We start from the raw sequence: 23,197 nt of genomic DNA on the forward strand, positions 1-23,197 counted from the left end.
CCATTTCCCATGGGAAACCATGTCCCTCATCATGGGTCAGGGCACACACTTGCCACCAAAGCCATCTCCACAAGCAGCAGGAGGCCCTGGGGTTGGTTCTGGAAGGGAGTCCACAGCTTATAGGAGTCACGAGCTGAACTGCCCTGTCTACTGATTCTGGGGCCTCTTGGAGAGCCCAGCAACACTAACTGTGTGCAGGAAGGGAAACTGAGGCCTAGGAGGGAAAGCACTTGGCTCAACTCAAGTGCTTTGGGTAAACCCACTGCCTGGGCCAACCCCTGCCCGAAACCTCAGCCCCTCACCTCTGACGGTCTCCCGCCATGCCTTGGGCCTTAATGTTCCCATCCGAGGGACAGAGAATGTTGTGTCACCCTCCTGAGACCTCAGAGGCTGTGACATGATCAGTGATGGAGTTGTGCCACAGAGGAGGCCACACAGGCCCCACTGGAGTTTGCACTTACCCCCTCCCCACCTGCCCCTGCCTCTCCGTGTCCTGGCTGGGAGCAGTGCCTGGACCAGGTCCAGCTGGTGCCTCATTGCCCTTGGGCGCTGGCTGCCTCCTCCAGGAAGCCCTCCCTGCTTACCTGCCCCTACAAAGCTGATCTCTGTGTGTGTGACCTCAAAGCCAGGATTTTGTCTAAAACAGAGAGGACTGTGCTTCCCCTTGTTCCTGTGGAAGAGACCAGGAAGGAACTTGTGGGCCGCTGTTGGAGAGGCAAGAAGCGCCCAGCACAGAAGCCTAAGGAACTGATTAAAGCCTTGGCCTCTGTGGCCCCCACCACATTACCTGCTCCTCGTCTCAGTTTACAGCTGGGAGCAGACAGTATGCTAGAACATTTGTGCCATGAATGACTTTGTGGAAAGGCACTTGGAAGAGGAAAGGGGTCTGAGACCCAGGGTCTCAGTGTTCTGCTCTGTAAAATGGGCCAACACACATGCTGCCAGAAACAAAGGGATGGTGAGGCTCTACCCTGGGGGGGGGGTCCTCTCTTCCTGAAGGGCTGTTCCAGGTTGACTGATGTGTCCATGGGCACTGGTGGCCTGGGGTACGGGGGACTGTGCATAAGCCCGGTGGGGGGCAGGGGTGGTTATTGGTGTGTTTCCCTCAAATCGGATAATAACTGTAGAAGGGCTAAATGCTTTTTGTTTTTCTTTAAATATTCCTGATTGTTTTGCTTCTACTCAATAGAAGCATGAGATTTCCATCCTAAAAACCTCTGACAATAGACCAGGTCCAGAAAGTTCATTGCAAGATGGTAAGAGTTAGGGAAGCAATGTGGCCTCATGGGCTGGCCTTTTTTTTTTTTTTTTTTTAATTAAAGCAATTTTCAATAAAATAATGTGAGCTTGTAGCTCCAATGAGCTGAATGTGTGGGGAGGACTTGCCCCACAATGGCACCCTCCGTGCACTTAGGCCCTCCAGCTACCCCACAGGAAGGCAGCAGCCCGGTCCCCTTCCGCAGGTGAGCCCCTGCCTGGAGCCTGCTGCCTGCCAGGGCCCAGCTGTCACTGCCCAGCTGTCCTCCCTGACATGCAGCCTGCACATGCCAGCTTGTCTGGCCTCTCAGGAGGGAGAGGGTGGGTCCCCCAAGTGTCATTGATCTGCCACCCCCAGGTTCACAATGATGGTTCGGGGATGACGCAGCAAGGCATCTCCCCCATCTCCTGCCGGGAGACAGGCCTCAGGGCCTCATGCTTCCCTGGAGGATGAAAGCAGGTGGTAGATTCACAGACAAGATCCCACCAGCCCCTCCCAGGTGCCAGGCCTACACAGGGCATGGGACACAGCCGACACGAGAGGGACGTGGCCTGCGGGGTTGCTCCCCACCTCTGGGCTGCAGGCCACTGTTTCCTGCTTCTTCACTCTTCTTTGTGACATCTGAAGTTTCTGCAACAAGCACGGATCCATCTAATCCGAAAACAGGAGAATAGTAAAACATTTAATATTAAGGGACCTGTAACGACTGCATGAATTCACAAGATAGTCCAGGTCCCACTGTAAAAAGATGGGTGAGAACCCTTGTTTACAGATAGGCAAACTGAGGCACGGGGAAAGGAACTGTCCCTTCCAGGGCCATGCACCTCGATGAGAGGGTTCCGGGCCCTGCTGGGGGCGGAGACTTGTGTTCACAGCCCCCAGTGCTCCCCAGCAACTGGAGCAGTAGCAAGTGCACAGGAGGGTCAAGGGCAATCCAGGGGCTTAGCACTCATGAGCCGGCTAAGCCTCTTTGAGCCCTGCACCTGCCCAGTGAGTCCCCAGTCACCAGAGAAGTGTGAGAGCCTGTCCCCCACGCTCCCAGCTGGCCTCCCAGGACAGGCCCCCTTGTTGCCTGGTGGGAGGCCTTGGGTGAGCCCTGCCCCTCTCTGGCCTCCAGTCTGGTCTCCACCTCCCCCAAGCCACGCCTGCCAATGCTCAGCGCTCTCCTGCAGGCACTTCGGAGGCCCAGGCCTAAGGAGTCCTTTCTGGGGCCCCTATAGGGTGGCCCCTCATGGGGCCTTGGAATCTGGCCAAGGCCATCCAACTGGACAGATCAGGGAGCCCTGGCCCCAAGCAGGTGCTGGGACAGCTCTCATTTCACAGATGGGGACAGTGGAGCCTGGAGGGAAGGGTCTGCCCCTAGCGACACTGCTCACCCAGACCTTCGTGCCAAGGCCCAGGGGCCAGGGACTAACTGTCCAGCTCTCTGTGCCTCTGTTTGCCCACCAGCATAATGGGTGTGCTAGCACTCCTCCTACCTGGGCTGAGGGCTGACAAGATGTGCGGTGCCTCTGAGCATGTCCAGCATGGGAGGCCCACAGTCAGGGCTGGTAGGAGGGGCTCTGTGTCATCACCGCAGAAGCAGGTCCACCAGACAGCAGAGTGGGAAGGGGCTGTGCACCCGCTCTTGCCCCCTTACTCTCCATGCTGACAGCCATGCTGTCCAGTGACCATCCCGAGAACTTGGCTGTCTTTGCTTTATGGGTGAGAAACTGAGGCTCGGGCTTTCGAGCCGCACAGTTTGCTAAAGGGCTGCCCTAGTCGGCTACAAAAGAGAGAAACCCAGTGTCAGCCCAGGGGCAGAGGTGAGGACTTCTGAGAAAGGCCCTTGTGGTTCTGGGTCCTGCCCTCCCAGCATCCCGACGCCACTGCCCAGGGACACTCTGGACCATGGGCTCATTTGTCCCTGGGCCAGTCGCTGCGGCCAGGCAGAGGTGCACGAGGGCCAGGGCTCCTGGATCCTGCTGCCGTAAGCAGGGGATACTGCTTACAAGGGCCACAGTCATTTCTGCTCCTGAGTTTGCCATCGAGGGCCATCTTCAGAGGGCTCACCCTTCTGGCTTCTCCCCGAGGCTGCCTGAGTTGGCTCCCAGGAGCGCGTGTCCCAGAAGACGGGAAGTGCACATCTCGGCCTAAGCGTGGAAGCTCTCTTCTGTTTTACTCTGTTCTTCAAGTAGCCATAGAACTTGGGTTCCAGGAGTGCAGACAGACCTTGTCTTTCAGTGCTACGATCCTTGGCAAATTTGAGAGCCACGTGGGAGTCCGGGCCCTGGGCCGGCTTGTCCCAGACCCTGCTATGTGTCTGCCAGGCCACCTGCACTCCAGCGGCCTGCTCCCGAGCAGAGAGTAGCATCAGATTCAGACCCCATAGGCGGGTGTGATGCCTCGGAGGTCTGCTGGAGCAGACATGCACAAGCAGGTGCACACAGAGGAGACCCCAGGGGGGAGCAGCTCATGGTGTCAGTGCTGGAGGGGACACTCCCGTGTCCTGGGAGCTTCCCCGTACTTCTAGACTTCACGGGAATGTGCAGTCCATCCATCGAGCCTCGGGCTGTCCTGCTGCCGTCCACCGGCATGTGGGCAAAGCCCGAGAGCAGAGACCAGGTCAACTCTTGAGCACCTGCGGTCCTGCCGATGGTGCACGTGGATTTTCCTTCTCTTCAGACCCCTCTCAGCCTGGGTGGGTCCAAGTTCACGTGGCCATCCTGGGTTTTGCTGCACTTGTATCTCCCTCGTCCCCTGCACCCTATGCTCCTAAGATCACTGGAGACCGTCTTGTTCCCAGCTCCTCTGTGGGGCTCAGGGAGGGCCAGGGGATTTTGAGGCTCACCCAGCTGGTGAAGGCCAAGGCCCTGACAGTGAGCGCAGGCTGGATCTCAGTGTGGCTACATGCTCACTGGGACCCTTGTACAGTGGACAACCTGCTGAACTGAGCACGGTGATCCTTCATGCAGAGCATGCTGCTGCAGACTTCAGAGGGCTGGATGTTCCCAGGTCCTGTAGGAGGCAGCCAACGCCTCTGTAAGCCAGACTTAAAGGGGTGATTAGGCTGACCAGTCCCTGCTCAGCCCTTCCCATCTCTCACGTCAACCCATCCCACCATGGAGTGCCACCTGGCTGCTCTTACTACCAGCCTCTATGATCTCCCAGGTCCACAGAGCCCAGGAGGAAAGCCCTCTGTAACACTGACTTTTCTCCCATCTTACCCAGCACTTTCATACTCAGCACAGGTGCCATCTCCTCCAGGAAGGCCTCCCTGCTGACCAGGGCTGAGCTGGGGAGACCATGAGCAGATTCCACCAGGAGTGTGGGGACCACATGCAGCTCATCTCTGTGGCTGTACATGCAGCATGGGCCAGGCCCAGGGCAGCCAGTACCAGCGGTCTGCAGAGTCCGCGGAGGATTGCTGGCCCACGTGGGTAATGTTGGGGATGCCTCAGGCAAATCCCCTGTCTGTTCTTTCTCTCCACTCACCTGCTGGACCTCCGGCCGAGGTCATCAATGACCTTGGCCTTTGAAATCGGCAACCTTGAGCTCAGACCCTGGAGCTGCTGGGGTGCTTTGGATAGAAGCCGCCTATGCCCACCACACCTCCTCAGCCAAGCCCCGCAGTGCCTGAGGCTTCCCCTGGGGCCCTTCCTTATGGTCTTTCATTTTCTGTGATCTGAGGCTGGGATGGGCCACGCTGACCCCGGAGAGACTCCCAGGGCTCACCATTGCCTGGAGGTGGTAAAGGATGCCCTGGGGCTGCCTCACCTGCAAACCAGCCCATGCAGAGCCACACCCACCTTGTAGGGTGGGCTGGGGTGGGGGGGCGCCCACCTGCCCTAGTCACCCCAGGCCGGGCACCAGACAACTAGCCGCCACGCCCAGAGCACACTGAGATTACTCAAACAGCCAGTCCTAGGCCTGCTTCCCATAGTTGCCAGCTACCTCCCACAGAAACCACAGGACTAGCTCTTGCCATGTTCTCCTCTCTGTCTGCCTCCTGCCAAGCCCTCCTAGGGGCCTCCATGCTGCCCCCACATGTGCTGTGTGCCCTGGTTTGCTGGCTCCTGGAGCAGGATGGCCCTGAGGGGACGATCCCCCTGTCACGAGGGAGCTTTGTGCAACGGGGCTCTCCAGCGGAACAGGAGCGGCCACACAGCACCAACATCACACAGGGTCACTCTGAGACAAGGACGCAGCGCTCCCCAGTCCTGTCTACGTGAGGTCCCTGGGCAAGTGGTAGGAACACCAGACATTCTCTGTCCTGGGGATCTGAGTGACCGCTGCCCCCTCACCTGGCAAGGCTCTTCCCTCCCTTCCTCCCACTTTCTGGGAGAAGTTACTAATACTCAAGCATGGACGGGCCCATGTCCTAACGAAGCCGCCCTGCCCCCTGACCTCTCCTCAGAGTCTTGTCATGCCAGCCTGGCCCCCAGCCCCTGACATCCCAGCACAGAGATGCCTGCACTCCCCATGCCATGTGCTACTCCCGACCACGGCAGCTGCCAGCCCCTGGTATGCCCCTGGGGCTCGGGAGAGAGGCCACGCTCCAGTTACCTCCAGATGAGAGTGGCTCCACACCATGCCCTGTGTCAGTGTCCTGGGGCCACTGCAGCAAAGCGCTACAGAATAGCAGGCTTGGGACCGCTGGAGAGCACACGCCGTTCCTTGTCCGTGGGCTGCGCTGGTGCTGTGCCTGGCTCTGCCCTCCACCTTTGGGCATCTTCTCCCTCTTCCTACAGGGACACCTGTCACAGGGACCCCATCTTAACTACATCCGCAAAGATCTTATTTCCAAATTATGTCACATTCTGATGTTTCAGGTGGATGTGGATTTGGGGGGACATTATTCAACCCACCACACTCTGCCCTCTGATCCCCTTAAAAGTCACTTTGGTCTCATGTTCAGAATATATCCGCCCATCCTCCCAACTCTCAGAGTCTTAACCCATTCCAAAAGGGAGAGGAGAATGGACTGAAGGACTGAGTTGCTGGTCCCAAGCAAGTCTGAAGCCTGGAGAAGAAGCAGCCAGAGACTTCAGGGCCCAAGAATAATCCTCTGTGGCCCGACACTCTGTCCTCTAGGCACATGGCAGCAGCCCTGCTCTCTGGGGCCCTGGGCACCCCGTCAGGGAGTTCATACCACCAGACAAGAACCCCCACAGACCTGGCCTGGGGTCCCCACCTCTGTCCCGGTGCTGGGCTGAGAGGGTGCACCCCCAATTTCTCCAGGAACAGGGGTTCCCACTGCACCGCCGGTGTCCCTTCAGACCTAATTTAACAATCTGGGCAGGTTCCCTTCTGCCCAACAGTCCTTCCCCCATTGGCCTCCTGGCCCCCCACCCCCAGGTTTTACAAGCAGCTTTGTTTGAAAATGTCCTCAGCTAAACATCCAAGTTCGTCCCTTCCAGTGTCTCCTTTGTGCTCAACCTGAGAACATGGTTCAACCAGGCTCTGCCACACTCAATTCCCCAATGCCCTCCCCAGAGGAGCCTTTCTCGTCCCTATTTCTACCGAGAAGCTCTTGGAGGACATTGAGGCACCTTCCATCCCGTGCCCCAAACTCGTCCAGTTCCAGCTCCTCAGCCACTCCCGCCGCCCAGCGTCTGCTAGCGCAAAGTCGAGGCTAGATCACTGGAGAAGAACACATTGCCACAAAGTTGCCAACAACAGAACTTAAATTCATCAAAACAACAGAAACGTATCCTCTCTTGGTTCCGGAAGCCGGGACCCTGGGGTCAAGGTGCGGGCAGGGCCACACTCCCTCTGGAGGCAGCGGGGAGGGCCCTCATGCACCTTCCAACCCTGCTCGCTCTGCCTGTCCAGCTCTCCACCGCCTTTGGGTGCGCCAGGCCGCCGCGCTGTCACGTGGCCGTCCCGGAGTGTCCTCTCTTCTGATACAGACCCAGTTATGAGGTTACGGTCTGCTCTATCCTTACTTTAACTAATATCACATTTTGAGGTTCCAGGTGGATATGAATCAACCCAAGACACCTGCGTTGGCTCGCTCCCCTTCTCCCTTCTCCGCCTTGTTCTCCCCCCACTGCAGTTTCCCTAGGAGGCCTCCCGAGCAAATTCCTTGCATTCAACTTGTACAGCAAGATCTGCCACTGAGAGAAACTTACATGACACAGACCCCTGCTCTGAGCTCCCAGGGACCCCCTGAAGATGCACCCCCCCCACCCTGAGCTCCCCGGGATCCCCCGAAGACACAGCCCCCCACTCTGAGCTCCTGGGGACCTGCCGAAGACACGGCCCCCAACCCAAGCTCCCTGGGAACCCCCAAAGATGCGGACCCCTGCACTGAGCACCTGGGGACTCCCTGAAGACACGCCCTCCCATGCTGAACTGTTGTGTACCCCTCTCTGGGCAGGGGAAGATGATGGCCCCTTTCTGTGAGGTTTTGGGAGAATGTTGTGGGCTCTCGGCTGAGGACGTGTGCACTTCCTGCTCTGGGGAGCAGGAGTCCTTGGGAATGACCCCATTATTTTTTCTTGAAGAGGATGGGCTGCTCACTAGTTTCCTGGTGCCCCTTTGGGGGGCAGATGTGTTTTGGGGGTGTCAATCACTTCTCCGGGTTTTGACAAGGCACAGGGCAGCAGAGCCCCTGTCGAATGGAGACTAGTATCACAGCAGGCAGTGCTGGCCTTGGCAGGAAAGGGGACCGTTCTGTTCTTCCCAGGGTCACTGCCAGCCCGACTTCAGGTGGGGAGACAGGACCAAAGCAGGACACGGTGGAGGCCGCCGGCCGGCCCCTACAGACACCAGCGGCCGGGTGGGCGGAGCAGTGGTGAGCTGGAAAGCTCACTGCACGTGCTTTATTCTCACACAGCTGCTTCGGGGAAGTCCGAGATGGGTCTGCTCCCCAGTCCTGGTGTGGGCCTCTGGGCCCCTGCCCTGTGCAATGCTGGGGGCCACCAGGACCAGCCCTGACCAGGGAGGAGGGAGCTGGACGGCAATGCTCCCACCGGGGTTGCCAGGCAGGCTGGGAAGGCCTGAACGCGCACAGCAGGAGGGGAGCCTGCAGGCCGCACCAGGGCTGTGGGTCAGGAGCCTCCATCGGCGCTTTGCACCCACACGCGGGCACCGAGCCCAGAAGTCCATCCAGCCAGAGGGGCCAGGCCAGGCCGGTCAGGCCTCGGAGCCAGCAGGGTGGAGGCGGCCGGTTTCCCAGGATGGAATGTGCAGAATGTGGGGTGGGCACCTGGCTGTGCCCCACAACGTGTCCCGGCCCTGTCCACCTCCTTGGGCCCTCAGTTTCCCCCTCATAAATTGGGAGCAGCGGTAGGCATGAGGCTGTTTGACCAGGGAGCAGGTAGCTGCTTCCAGGAAGGCTGGAGTCCCTGGGGTCCTTCAGACTCTCCTGGGGACCACCTGGAACCCTTCAGGACCACAGAGAGCCTCTGAGGGGTCATGGCTGGGGGGAAATGGAGATGCCAAGCTGACAGGTAGACAAGCCTAGACTGGATGCCTCTGGAGCACCATGCACTGCCCACAGGCTCTGGCCCCTGGTGCATACAGACCTCCTTAGTTCCTGTACCAGGGCGTTGGGTGGAAACCCGGATGCAGAGAGGTAGGGTCCCACTGGGGGCGGGCATGAGGGTCTCAGGTGCTGTCCTGGGAGGCTTCCATGACACTGTTCTCCCCATGTCAGATATCTGAGGTAACCCCCAGCCGATCCTGCCCACTGGGGAGCCCTGTGAGGGTGGGGGGTGTCTGAAAGGTATGGGCCTTGGGGGTCCGGGATACAACTGGCCTCAGGTGCCAGCTGGGTCTCCAGGAAGGCTCCATCAGAGAGAGCTCATCCGCAGACACACTGCACGCAGCTCTGGGGGAGACGAGCCCACCCTCCTCCCTGCACTCCTGCTGCCAGGACCATCAGACTCCAGGAGGAGGGCCGGCCCTCGAGAAGCTGTGGTGGCCAAAGCTGGAGCTCCCCAAGGCCTGAGATCTGGGCTTGATCCTGCCATGCCTGTGTGTATGCTGCTATCCCCTGGGCGGGGGAGTGGAGGACAGCAGACCTGCAAGTAGGACCCAAATGCCCCTCTGCCAGTGTTCTGGGGCACAGCGGCCCCTCTGGGTCTCAAGGTGCCAGTCTCTGCAATAGGACCAGATGTCCAGGATGAACCAGCTCTGTCCCTGAGACCCAGAGACCTGGAGAGTGCCAGGCCCTTACAACCTCAGGCAGCCAGTGCTTCTCTCTGAGCTGCGGTTTCCCCGTCTGTAAAATGAAGGTTCCGGACCCAAAGTGCTCAGGGGCAACATGCCAAGAACAGTGTCCCCAAGCCTTCGCCATGGCTACTGGCAGACACTGAGCACCTGTTGTCGGTGCCACATCCTGCCCTGGGAGTCTGTGTACTGCACAGGGGCACAGAGGTTCTACAACGGCACATACCCGAGCCAACAGTAGAGTGTGTCCAGCAGGGTCTCAAAAAGACCTGCGGGAGGTGGGAAGGAGGCGGGGCCAGAGCTGGGGGTGGGGGTGGGGGGTGGTGGTGAGGTTGGGGCCTGAGTGCGGGGTGTGGGGGACAAAATGAGGCCGGATGTGTGCAAGGTCCAGGGTCTGCAGGGCGCCGTCTGACACCGGTGTCAGAAATCCAAATGGCAGCACACGGGAGCTGTGCCCAGTGTACAAACGGGTGGGTGGAGAGTGAAGGAATGACCACCAGCCAAGCCCCTCGGTCGCTGTGTGACCCAGGGCAAGTGTATTTCCCTCTCTGGGCCCGTTTCCCTAAGGCTACAATGCCTCTGAGTAGTAATTCTTCTCAGCAAGTGGCTGGCTCCATCTGCTTTCCAAGACTATGGTGGATGCCAGCAGCACCCGCTCTGGGCCTTGTGAGGACACGTGCTCCAGCGGTGGGGTGGTCAGCAGGCCCCGGAACACTTGACCAGAGCCTGGGCTCCAAGCACCATGCAGGACCTCTGTGGAGAGGCCCCTGTGCACTCACTTCCCCAGCTCCTGTCCCTTTGTCCTCCACTCTTCCTCCTCTGGAAACCGCTCAGGCAGGCCCCTCACTCCTACCACAGCCCCTGGGCCTGGCACTAGGCCAGGCAGGCCTGCCCAGACCCCAGCCTGTACTCCCATCCAGCAGGCTTCCCTTCCCCGCTTCTAGGGATTGTCTTGTATCCGCACCGCGGGGGCTGCTGGGTGGGGAGGAAGAGGAGCAGCAGGTCGAGGAAGAAGCCAGTGGAGAAGCCCAGACCCTCTGCCCTCTGTGGGTGCTCAGGAGAGTGAGCCCAGACCCTGGGCTCCAGGGCGGGCCGTTGGGTTGGGAAGGAGCTCAGGACGTGGGGACACGTGCCCACCGGGGCGCACACTGCCACTCACCCTGAGATCTCACGCTCTGCCGGAGTCATCTCTTGAACAGCTAGAAGCGGCAGCCTCAGGCTCGCCCATCACGGGGCTCTTGCTGGAGACCTGCTGGGGACCTGGAGCCCTGTCTCCATCAGCGCCCCCCCCCCCCCCCCCCCCCCCCCCCCCGACTGACCCACACTCCCAAGTCCACCTCACGGCCCCCACCTCTCAGAGCAACGCCAAAGGAGATGCTGGGGAGACCTGGGGCCAGGCCCTGTGGCCCCCAGCCTGCTCTGCTGGCCCCTCTCGGCCCTGCCCTTGGCCTGTGTGCTCTCCCTACAGGTCTCCAGGGGACCTGCCCTCCTCTGACCACTCTGCCAACACCCACACTGCAGGAGATGTGGCTCCACAGGGAGGAATTCCTTCCTGCACAGCCTCAAAGCCCAGTCCAGAACGGGCAGTGGGGGCATGTCTCCCAGCCCTGCTGTAGCCACAGCCTGTGGGGCCCACGGCTGGCCCCGGGCTCTCCCATGGACTGCAGCCGACTGCGGGGGGCAGCACGCTCTTTCATACTTAAGGATCCTGGTGATCAACCCCAGGGCTGCCCGGTGAGGGCAGGGCCCCTTTGAGGTCACCATGGAAACCTGTGTATGGGGACCCCAGCCTGCTGGGCAGGAGGACAGGTCCCAGACAGCTCACTAGGGGGCTGGCCAGGAGGACCCCACGTGGGTTCCTGCTGTGGGGGGCCTAGTTCCACACCTGACCCGAGTGGAGTGCCCCATACCCAGTGGGTCAGTCCCGGCTGCCCCTGATATTTGGAGTTCTGAGACCCGTGGGACCTCCTATAACTTAGTCTCCTCAGCTGTCACGTGGGAACATCCCGGACAGGGCGCCCCTGAGAAGAGCCCACTAGGCCTGCGGACATAGAAAGTGCTCAGTGAGTGCAAAGAGCAGAGGTCAGAGGAGAAGGGACTGGACCAGGGAGAGGGGCTGGCTGGGCGCTTCACTGACCCCCTCACAGGGGCGGGACCTGCTCCCCGCAGTCCTCACTGGGCCGTCCCCCACTCTCCCCTCCTTGGGGCCCCACCCTGAGGCTATGCCCGGCTACTGGCCGCCAGCATTTATTTTCACAGACCAGTATGGCCTGCCGCTGGCCAGGGGACATGGGCACAAATCTCGGCCCCACGTGATGCAGGGCCAGGCCTCCCCTGGGCTCTGCGGAGTTTCTCAGGGAGGTCCCGCAGACGTGCCCCCAGCGACGGCGGCCTCTCCAAACAGGGAGGCGGGAGGCGGGGGCAGCACCGGGAGCGGCAGAACATGAAGGTGCAGTCCAGGCCAGTCACAGTTCAGCTCACACGGTCCAGACGGGGCAGGGCGGCGGGGAGGGAAAAAGGCTGCAGACCTCCACCCGCTGTCCCCGAGTGCCCCCAGGCCTCTCCTTCTGCCTTCCGGAGCTGGGTTTCCCTCACTGCACGGTCGCCTGCGCCCTGCTCCAGGCCATGCTGTCACGGTCTTCCTGGACACACGCTGGCCACATGGGCCTGTTTCCTCTGCTTCAGAAAGAGGTCCCCCCAGGGTCAAGTGTCCCGTGGCTTGTCTGCTGCCAGCAGTCCGAGAGCCCCACACGCCTGCACATAGCCTCCCAGGTGGGCACAGGCCCTGTTATGGTGGCCACAGGGCCGGGACACCGGGCCGAGGCTCAGCTCACAGGGCCACTAGGCCAGGGTCCCCGCGGGCAGCTGCGCTCAGGGCTTCCAGCCACTGCTGCCGCAGGTCCGCTGATGGGGTGCTCAGGTACAAGGACTGCTGGGCCTGCTGTAGCCGCCACACGTGCCTGCTGTCCGGCCTCTCCACAGGGTCCAACACACTCACTGTGCAGCCAGCAAGGGGGATGGTGCGTGGCGGCCCGCCATCCTGCAGCAAGGGAGAGCTGCGTCAGCATCCCGGCCTCTGCCGCCCTAGCCCACAGCACACTCTTTCCCATGGGCAGACAGCAGAGGGGTGACTCTGCGCAGCCGGGGAAACCAAGGCCCCAGGATCACAGGAGCCTGAGCAGGGCTGGTCCCAGGCAGCGTGGCCCAGGCCCCTCTGGGCACTGTGGGCCTCAGGCTCCAGACTGTGAGAATTGGGACACAACCCCTAGCACGACCGGGGGCAGGTGGGGGACACACCTGGCTGTCTCTCGGCAGGTGCAGCACCAGCTCCAAGGGTTCTGACGCCGGGATGGTGGCCCACACCTCACTCCACACCACACCGCTGTCCGACACCTGCAGGGAGCTGCAGAGCATGCTGGGCTGGGGGTCCACAGGCACTGGGTTCTGGAGACATGAAGGGTGGGTCAGGGGCAGCCTCGCCGCAGGGGTCACCCTCATGGGGAGGGGACGGGCCTTGCCTCCTGGGAACATGCTGGACAAGGGCCTAGGCCTGCCTGACCCACCCCAGGGTCACCACAACGGCCTCTGTGTATCAGGCTGCACCCTCCAGGGGACTGAGACTGTGAGTGGCATTGGGCCAGAAATAAAGAAAAAATGGAAGAGTTGGAACCAGGGTGTGGCTCATGAGAAAGGGCTGTGTGTGGTTCACCGGAACACATGCACAGTGCACCAGCACGTGCATGCATGCCACGAATGTGTGCACCACACACCTAGCATGTGCATGCACACCACAAACACGCACACTGCGTGCACGCACATGGCGGACACACGCGCCACGCACCTAGCATGTGCACACACACACACACACACACACACAATCTGTCCTGGCACAAGCCAACAGCTGTGAGCACTGCAGAGGCTACTGGGGACAGGGGCTCCCGTCATGAGGCTCCCAGCATCGGGCCTGCCCACCTCTGTGCTGTGCTTGGGCTCCTCGGGTGCCGCCTCAGGGCTGGGGCTGTCAGGTACCACCTGCTGCGTCAGGAAACACTCTCGGCAGACGCGGCTCTGCCTGCCATTCTCAGCCTTGAACTCGGAACACTTACCACAGATGACCTGCAAGACAGAGGGCACCTGTGACCCTGCCCCTGGGGACAGAAGTCTGTCCAGGAAGAGACTGGAGGGGCTGCAGGGCCAGGAGGGACACCGCATGTGGAAGGGAAGGGCTTCTCCGCAGGAGCCTCATCAGAGGGTAAGGACCCCAGTGCTGGCCCCATGGGCCATCCAGGACTTGCCTCCTCTCCTGGAGGGTCCCGCAGTTTGTGTGCACAGAAAGAAAATTGGGAAGAGGCACCAGGTACATGGAATGACGCTCAGCATCACTAATCACCAGGGAAATGCAAACCCAATCCACAGTGAGATATCAGATATTGCCTCACGCCTATCAGGATGGCTAGTACCCCAAACACAGGCAGTCAGCATTGGTGAGGATGTTTGTGAGGACGTGGAGGAACCGATGTCTTATGCATCATTTGTGCGAATGCAAGACGGTAGAGCTGCTGTGGAAGATGGATATCCAGTCTCCAAAAACACTGAAAACAGAGTTACCCTAAGACTTGGCAATTTCCATGATTTCTGTTTTTATGGATGGTTGGATTAGTGAGTAGATGGATGAAGACCCACCCATCCACCCATCCATCTATCATCCATCTATCCACCCACCCATCATTCATCCACCCATCCATCCATATACCCATCCACCTATCCATCCATCCATCCATCCATCCGTCCATACACCTATCCATCCATCCATCCATCCATCCATCCATCCATCCATCCACCCACCCATCCATCCATCCTCCATCTATCCACTACTCACACACCCATCCATTATCCATCTATCCATTCATTTGAGGACTCATGCTTTTATCTCTCCTTCCCCCAGTGTCTCAAGGTTTCATGCAAGGGCATGACAATGAACACCACACCTGGCACAGTCTGCTGGTGCTCTTTGGAAAACCATTTCTAAGACAGCTCCATGCTAAAAGCCACCTGCTAACATAAATTCCTTTTTAATAACTTAAGCTAGAAATATGTAAATCAACAATAGTCCTTTCATGAGGAATAATCTTCCCTTTCAATATCAAGTTCAGAAGCCCATCCTCAAGAGAAAGAAAAGGGTTCTGGGGGGCTCTGTGAGGAGAAATAGAGATGGCAATCACTTGGGGTACCAGTTGAAGGTAGCCTCACATCCCCCAGGCCCACTCAACCTTCACCACCCTTGGAGCACCTAGACCAAAGTAGCAGGAGGCAGCTCCCCCAACGACTGCACCCCGCCCCTCCCCATGCCCTCTCCCTCCTCCGGGCATGGCGTCCCTCACCTCCCCTTCAACCCAGGCCACCCAGCACTGAGCTCTGTGGTTCTGAATCTGGTCCTTTCTCAACCACAGCCCTGTTGGTCAGACACCAGAGCTGACCAGAGGAAGGAGGTTAGTGTTGACTTCAGACGGGACATCGCCTGTCCGCTCCGGGGCGCCGAGCCTCACCCATGGTCTAGGGGACCCGGCACTGAGTGCCTGCACTCACCGCGCCACACAGCTTGCACCGATGCTTCCTCTTGGTGATGGAGTTGAAGGTCTCACCACAGCTTCTGCAGCCCTGCTTCTCTTTGTCGCGCCTGGTCTTACCAGACCCCCTCCTGGGCTCAGGCTGCAGGAGGCAAGTATGCAGGGACCACTCTGTGAGCACATGGGCAGCACGTGCACAGAGCAAAACGCAGGAGGGAACAAAGCTGGGGCATCGTAGCCTCAGCCCCCACCCAGCCCTGCTCCCCAGGCTGCCCTGTGGTCACCAGCATGCATGCAGAGGTTCTAGGTGGGTCTGGAACTCTGCCCAGACCGACCTGGTAGGTCTGAAAAGGTGGGGCCCAGAGCCCATGCTGGAGAAGGTCTGCCCTGCGGCCCCGGCGGGAGGCAGTGTCTGTGCCTGGGCCAGAGTCACCGAGGCTCAGGGGCTGCCTTGGGCCCACCTGAGCACTCAAGGGGCGGGTTGGGCTGTGTTCCCTTTCCCCTCCGCCAAGCTGTCTGGTCCTCCCACCCAGGAGTTGACAAGGGGAATGAAAGGAAGTCAGGAAACAACATGGTTTGTGTTCACAGAACTTAAACAAGCTTTAGGACAAGTCATGAGGACACCATGAATGCCTTTCCACACGTTGGGCCAGGTAGGCCAGAAGCTCAGAGCCCCCGCAGAGACAGGGCGGGGGGGGGGGGGGGGGGGGGGGGGGAGGGCGAGGGTGGGGCTCACTTTCCTCCCCTCCTTAGTCTTTACAAACAGGCACTTATTTCCCTCTTTGTCAAACTATTGACTTCACTCTGTTTTAGTTTAGTCCCAAACTAAGGGAGCGGCCCCCTGCACAGGAGGTGGAGGCCAGGCCACAAGTGGGATGCGGTTTAAAGCTGCCCCTGGCACGGCTCAGGGAGAAGGACCCAACCGCAGAGTGGCTCCTGCGGAAAGCGGACTTTCTGCACAGAGGGGTTGGAAGAGCAGAGAGAGGAGACGGGGAAGCAGAGCCAGACGCTCCTGCTGGCCGGCTGCGCCAGGGACCTCCTAGCGGGCAGCTCACCAAGAATATCTCAGAAAAGAGGAAGAAACGCAGTAAACAAGTAGAAAGCAGACGGTCCCCCTGCCCCCTCGCCGCCACCCAGTGGCTCCTGGGACAACTGTGTGGGAGCGGGAGTGGGTGGGTGGCTGTGTGCTCTGCTCCCGGCCCCACTCCTGTCCAGGACCCCAGCCCCACGGAGACAAGAGCTTTCACACAAGCAGCGGGCAGGCAGGAGCAGGTACAGCATGAGGCTTTGGTGGGGGCTCAGCAGAATGGCCAGCCAAGCCTCAGTTTCCCCATCTGGGAAGGAGTTGTACAAGGTGGGAACCAGCCCCCACGCCCTGCCCTTCATTAGCCATGAGACCACGGATGATGGTCTCCTTCCTGAGCCTCAGTGTCCCCATCTGTACAGTGGGGTTGACAACAGCTCCTGAGGCCCCTCATAGCATATGGATCCCAACTGACTTGGCCAGTTTCCCCTTATGTTCCCACTTCTCTCCACCCCACTCGGGGATCCTCTCCCAGAGACCATCTCAGGACTGCTCAGGGCCAGACATGGGAGGGGAGCCACCTGGGGCCTGGCACGCAGGGCACGGAAAGAGAGACAAGGGGAACATGGCCATCCCTGAGGTCTGCCGTGTCCCAGCAGCCACCCCCCAACCATCCCTCAGGGTGGTCCCACTGTCCCTGTCTTCCAGGTGAGGACCCCAAGGGCTTGGGAGGTGAGAGTGGTCGACAGCAGGGCAGCCGGGCCCAAGGCCAGAGCCACAAGTCACTGACACCAGACGGCCATGGGGGCGTCCGGGGGGACAGAGGCATGGATGGGGGCCAGAGGAGAGGGCTGGCCCAGGACGGATGGAGGAGGTGGCTGCAGTGGGGCTGGGGTGTGGCGCCAAGATCACCGCTGCAGGCCAGTGGGACGGAGGGCATTTCTGCAGCAGCGGGTGCTCAGGCCTTCTGTTTGGATGCCGGGACATGGAAAGGCCCGGGCCGAGTCCTCAGGCAGGTACAGAACTGGGGAATCTGCGAGTTTCCGCCCAAAGCACCCAACGTGCTGGGGTGCGGGCGGTGGTCTCTGCCCAGGGCAGACTCTGACTCACTCGGGTGTTTCTGGCTCCACAGCACAGAAGGAGGAGGAACATTTAGGTAAGACTCGGCCCCAAAGATGGCTTGACAACCAGTCTCTGATGGCACCTCCCAGCTGGCCCTGGGTCCCACAGACTGTGGACACAGGCCCTGCCTGGCCCCTCTGCTCCCTGTGGGCAGCTCTGTCCAGGACCCCAGAGCATGGGCTTGGGGCGGAAGGGCAGCACTAGCTTTGTGCACCCTAAGGTCGTGGCCAGGTGGTCGGGCGGGACCTGGCTCGGCCTCTGGGAGGGGTGCCCATGTCCCCCTGCAAGCCCGAGCCCCAGAAAGCCTCTCTGTGAAGAGCTACATGACTTCTGCAGAGCACAAAAAGCTTTAGCCACCTTGTGAAACTTCCTGGCCTGGGCTGAGCCCCTCTTAGGAAAGGGGTGCTTGTAGAACCGTGTGTTTGAGGACACCAGGGCTCAGGGAAGGAGACCAGCAGCCACATGGGGATTTACCTTCCTCTCTAAGTGTGCTAAGAAAAAGCTTAAATCTGCAGCAAGGATCAGTCTTTTGGTGTCAGAATGAAAACTCATTTTAGAGCACCTTCCACTAACGCACACTGAGCAGGTCTCAGTTAGACCCTATACAGCCAGACTTTTACCCACACTGAGCTACCTCAGATCCACTAACATCTCTGTTCACAGGACACACCGGTGAGAAAAGCATGGGGCCACTGTCTGTTACTGTGTTTGTGTGTTGTGGGCTCTGGGCAGGTGCAAAGACCCTGGGGCAGGGTAGAGTGAGAGGAGAGAGGGCCAGGAGGGTGAGGAAGCCCCTTGGGGGTTCATGGGCTGTGACAAGACCATCCCTCTCTCATTGTCCATGCCACTTCCATGCTGCTGGCCTCAATGACACTAACTACTGGGAACCATATTCTGTTCCCCAGAGCCACGAGGCAGCGGCACCGCTTGAATAAGGGGGGGGGGTTTCCTCCTGTCCTTTGGCCCCTACACCCATCATGTCCCCCAAATGCTCCATCCTTCCCTCAAAGCTTCTCAAGGTGTTCCCAGTGCCCGGGAGTCCGAGGACCTAGGTTGGGGGCCCAGGTTTTGCTCTAGTATGGGGTGGGCGCTGTGGTTCTGGGTGCACCTGACCCAGGCCTCCCAGCGTGGGCCAAGGCAGGAGACGAATTACGCTTACTAAAAATCCAGCTCATGTTGGGAACCCTGTTCCCTGTGGCCACGGAGACAATGGCCACCCCCCAAAAGCCACTTCCAGGGCCCCCTTCCCAATGCAGGGTTTGGAGCAGAGGCTAGGCCTGCCATCAAACTTCTGTCTAAAGTGGGGCTGCCCAGAACAACGACCAACCCACAAGGGCAGCACAACCTCACTGGGCGAGCTCTGGGCCTCGATGTTGAATTCAGGAGACTCACTAGCAGTTCCAGGCTGATGGAGGGGCAGCACCTGCCAGGGGATGGGGGGCGGGGGCGGCCTGGGAGGTGAGGTCGTGGGAGAGGGAGGGAGAGGCTGACAGGTCAGAGAGAGTGGGGGACTCAGGAGCAAAACCCTGTCTAGGGCTCAGGCTGGGGCTCGGGCAGACAGCCACAGCGTGGCCTCCAGCCCTTCCCCACCAAGTCTGTCCAGGAGCACCCCCTGGCAGCTTACAGGGGCCACACTCCCCTGGTGTCTTGGGGCACAACTGTCAGCAGGGCTCACAACTGGTGGGCCAGTTAATAACCGTGCTCCCCTGCACTGGACGCCCAGACAGGCCAGGCACCCAACACCCTCCCATTAATCCCCACATAGCCGGCAGAGAGGAGGGGCTCTAGCATGTCCACAGCCTGCCCCAACTGGGGGGACGTGGACATAGGCTGCCCAGCCCCCTCCCTGCCTGTACCACCCAGGTGGAGAGAAGGTGAGCAGACGTGGAGGGGGGGTTTTGGGGCACCACTGCCTTCCTGGGCCTACAGCAAGGACCTCCCTCCATCCTCCTGGGGCCTCGACTCCCAGGGCCAGGGGCCGACCGTCCCTCTTCGGATGGCCGAGCAGCCTAAGGATCAGGCACCACCTTAAGTCGTTTTAACCACGTACTTTCCACACAAGGTAAAGAGCACAGTACCGTGACCACCCAACTGACCTAATAGACGCAGGGGTCCCAGCAGGCACCCTCAGCCCCCTCCCAACCCAGCCAGAGACTATCACTGTGGGGACTCAGCTCACATAGGGGTGGCTCACCCACGGACCTCGCCCCAGAGGGTTCCCTGGTCTGACTCCCACCCCAGAGGACTCCCAGGTCTGACCTTACCCTGAGGGCTCTCTGGTCGGACCCCCCCACCCCAGAGGGCTCCATAGTCTGACCTCATCCTGAGGGCTCCCTGGTCTGACTCCCACCCTGGAGAGCTCCCTGGCTGACCTCGCCCTCTACCTCCTGCCCCTGCCAAAGCTGAGGGGGTCACTCACCCCTGCTGTACCCCCTCCACCGCTGGCTGCCACTGCCGGCCCCTCTGAGCTGGAGCCCACCACCTGGAGGGAACAGAGACAGCCAGCATGAGCGAGGATCCCTGGCCACGTGCGGACACCAGCGCCGCACTGACCACTGACAACACCCCCAGCCCTTCCATCTGGCCACAGGGTCAGTGTTTGCTGGGACTTTGGGGACACACTCCTCCCTGGGCCAGTGTGGGACGCCCCTGGAGCCTGCAGCAGCCCCCCGCCCCGTGCCATCGTGTCACCCGCAGGAAGCGGCCCTGGGTTCCACTTCCACCCTCAGGCCTTCCAGGGCCTGGGCAGCCTGGCTCCTCGGGCACTGCTGTAACCACAGACATAGTTCTGAGTCCACAAGGCCTCTGTTCAAAGAAGCTTGGGAGAGATGCAAAGTTTTCTTCTAAAATATATTTAGACAGCAAGATAAATGGATGCAAACGTTGAGTGACCGATAAGGCCATGAGGAGGGTGCCAGGCCTGGTGCTGGGGACATAGGGCTGCTGGGCTGGGCTGGGCCGGGCATCCTTGGTTTTAAGAGCACCTCTGGCAGGAGGTGGGCGTGAGGACCCTCACTCTAAAGGCAAGGGCAGTTGTGTCTACAGGAGGGGGCTCTGGCCCCCATCGGGCTCCCAGGGGGCAGCTGCAGCTGACTTCCCCCAACTGGCCCTGGGCAGGGCCCCTGCCTCCTGGCTCCCCTTGGCCCCAGGGTGGCTCTGTATGGGGTTAATGAGCTGCCCGCATTGGTAAGATCCCAGCCCCACCTCACATGTGGCTTCATGCAGGCCCATTCTTCCCGCCTGCCCCTCGTGAGGCCTGGCCCCCGTGCTGGTGCTCAGCAAAGGACAGGCAGGGAGCGATGCCTGCCTGCCAGCCACTGGTCCTTAGCACAGGGAGCATAGGGGACCAGCTTCCCTCGGAGATGCCAGCCCTTCCTCCAGGGGCCTGGGGCATACCCCCTCCAGGTCCCTCCCTCGTCCCTAGGACACTGGTGCTCACAGGGGAATCTGGAGGGAGGGATGGGTCCTCCTCTTGGCCGAAGGAGCCGCTGAAGGCCTTGAAGGTCTGGCTGTTCTGCTTGTGCCTCTCGATGGTGGCCTCAATGACCTGAGACAAAACCAGAGAGCGAGGGTCCTCAGCAAGCTCGCCCTCGAGGGCAGGACCCAGCGCGCCTCTGTCCCCGCAGATAGGTCCTGTGGTCATGCATGTCCCCAACTGACCGGACACAAGTCCCAGGCCCCCCCTGCATGCCGCTGGTGCCTCCCACAGCATTCCAAGCTGCTGCGGATGCTTCCCGGACACTCCACGCAGATTGGCAGACATGGTTCTATCTCCTGCATTGGCATGTCCCCCTCACATCTGTTCGAATTTCCTTTTTCTCTCTTTGCCCAGCTTTCTATCCTACGAATTCTAGAAGCCACAGCTCTTCCCAGTTAATGCTCTACCAGGATCCTTGCCTCAGCCTCTGCTCTGACCTTCGCCCTCATGGGCTTTGGTCTCTGTTCCCTGTGTCCTACGAGCCAAGTCTGCTCTGGCTGCCCCAGGACACTGATCAGCTCCCTGCCTGGCTGACCACCCTCAGGCCCCCACCCTCTAAGGCCAACTGCTCATCCCACGTAACCTGCTGCTCCTGCTGGCTGGCGGTGGGGAGAGGGTGAGGGTCCCCTTGGGCCCCCCAGACAGTGCAGATCCACACCCTGGGTGAGGGCCCCCCACCTGCCTGCCTCCAGCCCTTCGCACTGGCATATTTACAGCAGCTAAGCAACTGAACGGACAGGCTGGCAGCATCTGAAGGGACTTAGCAAGGGTACTTCATCAGAGGGACGGACGGATGGACAGACAAAGCCTGGGGAGTCACAAGGCCACTCCATCCTTTGTTTCAGCATTAAATGGCCATACTGTGCAAGAATCTGGTCACCTGATTACTTTAAAATTTTAGGAGCTTCACCTGAATCCACTCTTTTTTCTCCTCTTCTGTCCTACAAAAACAAACACAGTATCTTATTAACCTGGCCTTAAATACTATTAACCTCCACACTCCTCTCAACCCTGGGGCACACAGCTGAGCTGCTCACAGCCTCCAAGTGCAGCTCAAGGCCTAGAAGATAGTCCTTGAGTGCCTGGTACACTGTGGGCAGGCAGGGTCAGATGCAACGGCGGAGGGGGGCAGGTGTGGAGTCAAGTGTGTCCAGGTGGGTCAGGTGTGATCAGATAAGGCAGGTGTGACCAGGTGGGGCAGGTATGGAGTCAAGTGTGTCCAGGTGGGTCAGGTGTGATCAGGTGGGGCAGGTGTGGAGTCAAGTGTGTCCAGGTGGGGTCAGGTGTGACCAGGTGGGGCAGGTGTGGAGTCAAGTGTGTCCAGGTGGGGGCAGGTGTGATCAGGTGTGGCTAGGGGAGTCAGGTGTGTCCAGGTATATCCAGGCAGTGTCAGGTGAGGTCAAGTGCAGTCTGCAGGCCCCTCTATAAGGGATGTAAATCAACACCTCCTGGGACCACAACAGGTACTTACAAAGATCTCACATCGCTGGAGGAAATGAGAGATGGGATCTCCCACACATTCCCCCCAGTGAGAGCACAAGCCTGGCCCCAATCACTGGGGGGTGGGACAATGGCCTCCAAAACTTAAAGCAGATGTGCTACCCTTTGATCAGCAGCTCTTCACTAAACTTTCTGATGGACAGAAGAACAAATATGCCCTAAACTGGCATGAGAATGCTGAGTGCAGCACCTTTGCCACGGCAACCTGGAAGGAGCCCGGGTGCCCGGGAACAGGAATGGGTCGGGCGATCGTGATGGAGAAGTACACTGCTTCTGGAAATGAGGCTCGGATATGGGATGATGTCTGGCAAATTAAGTGAAAAAAGCAAGAAGCGGAACGGGCTATCCAATAAATAGCTGTGTGTGATTTTAAAACTCGGGACACGTTCGTGCACACAGAAGTCTGGGAAAGACTCCTCAGAGGTGACTGAGAACGTCTGCTGGGCAGGGGAAGAAAAGGGCCAAGGCTCATTTTCATCGACTTCCCTTCGGAACTGTTACATTTTAAACCACAAAATCAGTGATTATGATGAACCAAAACCAACATATCACAAGGTTATCCTGTTTAGAAAAAGGAGCCAACAGCTGAAGTGTGGAGTCACAACAGCAGGTGCTGGGACGGCCACCCATACCGAGTCTGCAGCTCCAGGCACCGTCTCCTTCCCGTTATGATGAACGTGGGCGCCGCATTTGGCTTGACGATATCCTGCACCTAAAGGCCAAGGGCCAAGGACATAACAAAACAACCGGTTGCTTAGCGGGCCCGGAGGGGCAGCCCCTGTGCTCTCAGACACAGAGGTCTTTCTTGAGGAGGGGGCACAGGCGACCCAGTGGGCGGGACACTGGGGGAGCTGGTCCATGAAGGAGAGCTAGGACCTCTCATCCTCTGCACTTGGAATGGTGCTGGCCAAACCCTCCCGCCTGCCGAGCTTTCCAGCAAGTCAGCCGCCAGCCCCAGACAAACGGAGGTTTTCCCACGCCACGAGGCTCTCTACCGCTCTGCAGGGGTCTCTGATCCACCAGCCCCTATGGTGGGAAGCCACCCCTCATCCCCGATATCCCACCCCCAAGACGCTGCTGGATGTGGCCCT

The 23,197-nt window shown here is 59.8% G+C and overlaps 1 protein-coding gene and 1 long non-coding RNA gene across 2 annotated transcripts in view; both read right to left on the reverse strand.

Annotated features, from left to right (window-relative positions):
• Positions 1-1,347: 1,347 nt before the first annotated feature.
• LOC111153636 lies at positions 1,348-7,400 on the reverse strand. Its single transcript, XR_002641018.1, has 3 exons — positions 5,804-7,400; positions 2,737-4,255; positions 1,348-1,909 (listed from the first exon to the last, which is right to left on the reverse strand). It is a non-coding gene; the product is annotated as an uncharacterized LOC111153636 (long non-coding RNA).
• Positions 7,401-10,741: 3,341 nt separating this feature from the next.
• Positions 10,742-23,197, reverse strand: part of LOC111153564 (FYVE, RhoGEF and PH domain containing 3) — a 36,175-nt gene continuing 23,719 nt past the window's right edge. The window contains exons 11-18 of the mRNA XM_022512662.1: positions 22,739-22,818; positions 21,517-21,547; positions 20,568-20,675; positions 19,548-19,610; positions 15,002-15,124; positions 13,388-13,531; positions 12,713-12,859; positions 10,742-12,455 (exon numbers count right to left, since the gene is read on the reverse strand). Coding sequence (XP_022368370.1) covers positions 12,246-12,455; positions 12,713-12,859; positions 13,388-13,531; positions 15,002-15,124; positions 19,548-19,610; positions 20,568-20,675; positions 21,517-21,547; positions 22,739-22,818 — 906 coding nt within the window. The 3' untranslated portion in view covers positions 10,742-12,245. The remainder of the gene's footprint in view (positions 12,456-12,712; positions 12,860-13,387; positions 13,532-15,001; positions 15,125-19,547; positions 19,611-20,567; positions 20,676-21,516; positions 21,548-22,738; positions 22,819-23,197) is intronic.

This window comes from Enhydra lutris, unplaced genomic scaffold, assembly GCF_002288905.1.
Source record: "Enhydra lutris kenyoni isolate GAN:26980312 unplaced genomic scaffold, ASM228890v2 scaffoldscaffold33, whole genome shotgun sequence".
NCBI classification, from domain to species: domain Eukaryota; kingdom Metazoa; phylum Chordata; class Mammalia; order Carnivora; family Mustelidae; genus Enhydra; species Enhydra lutris.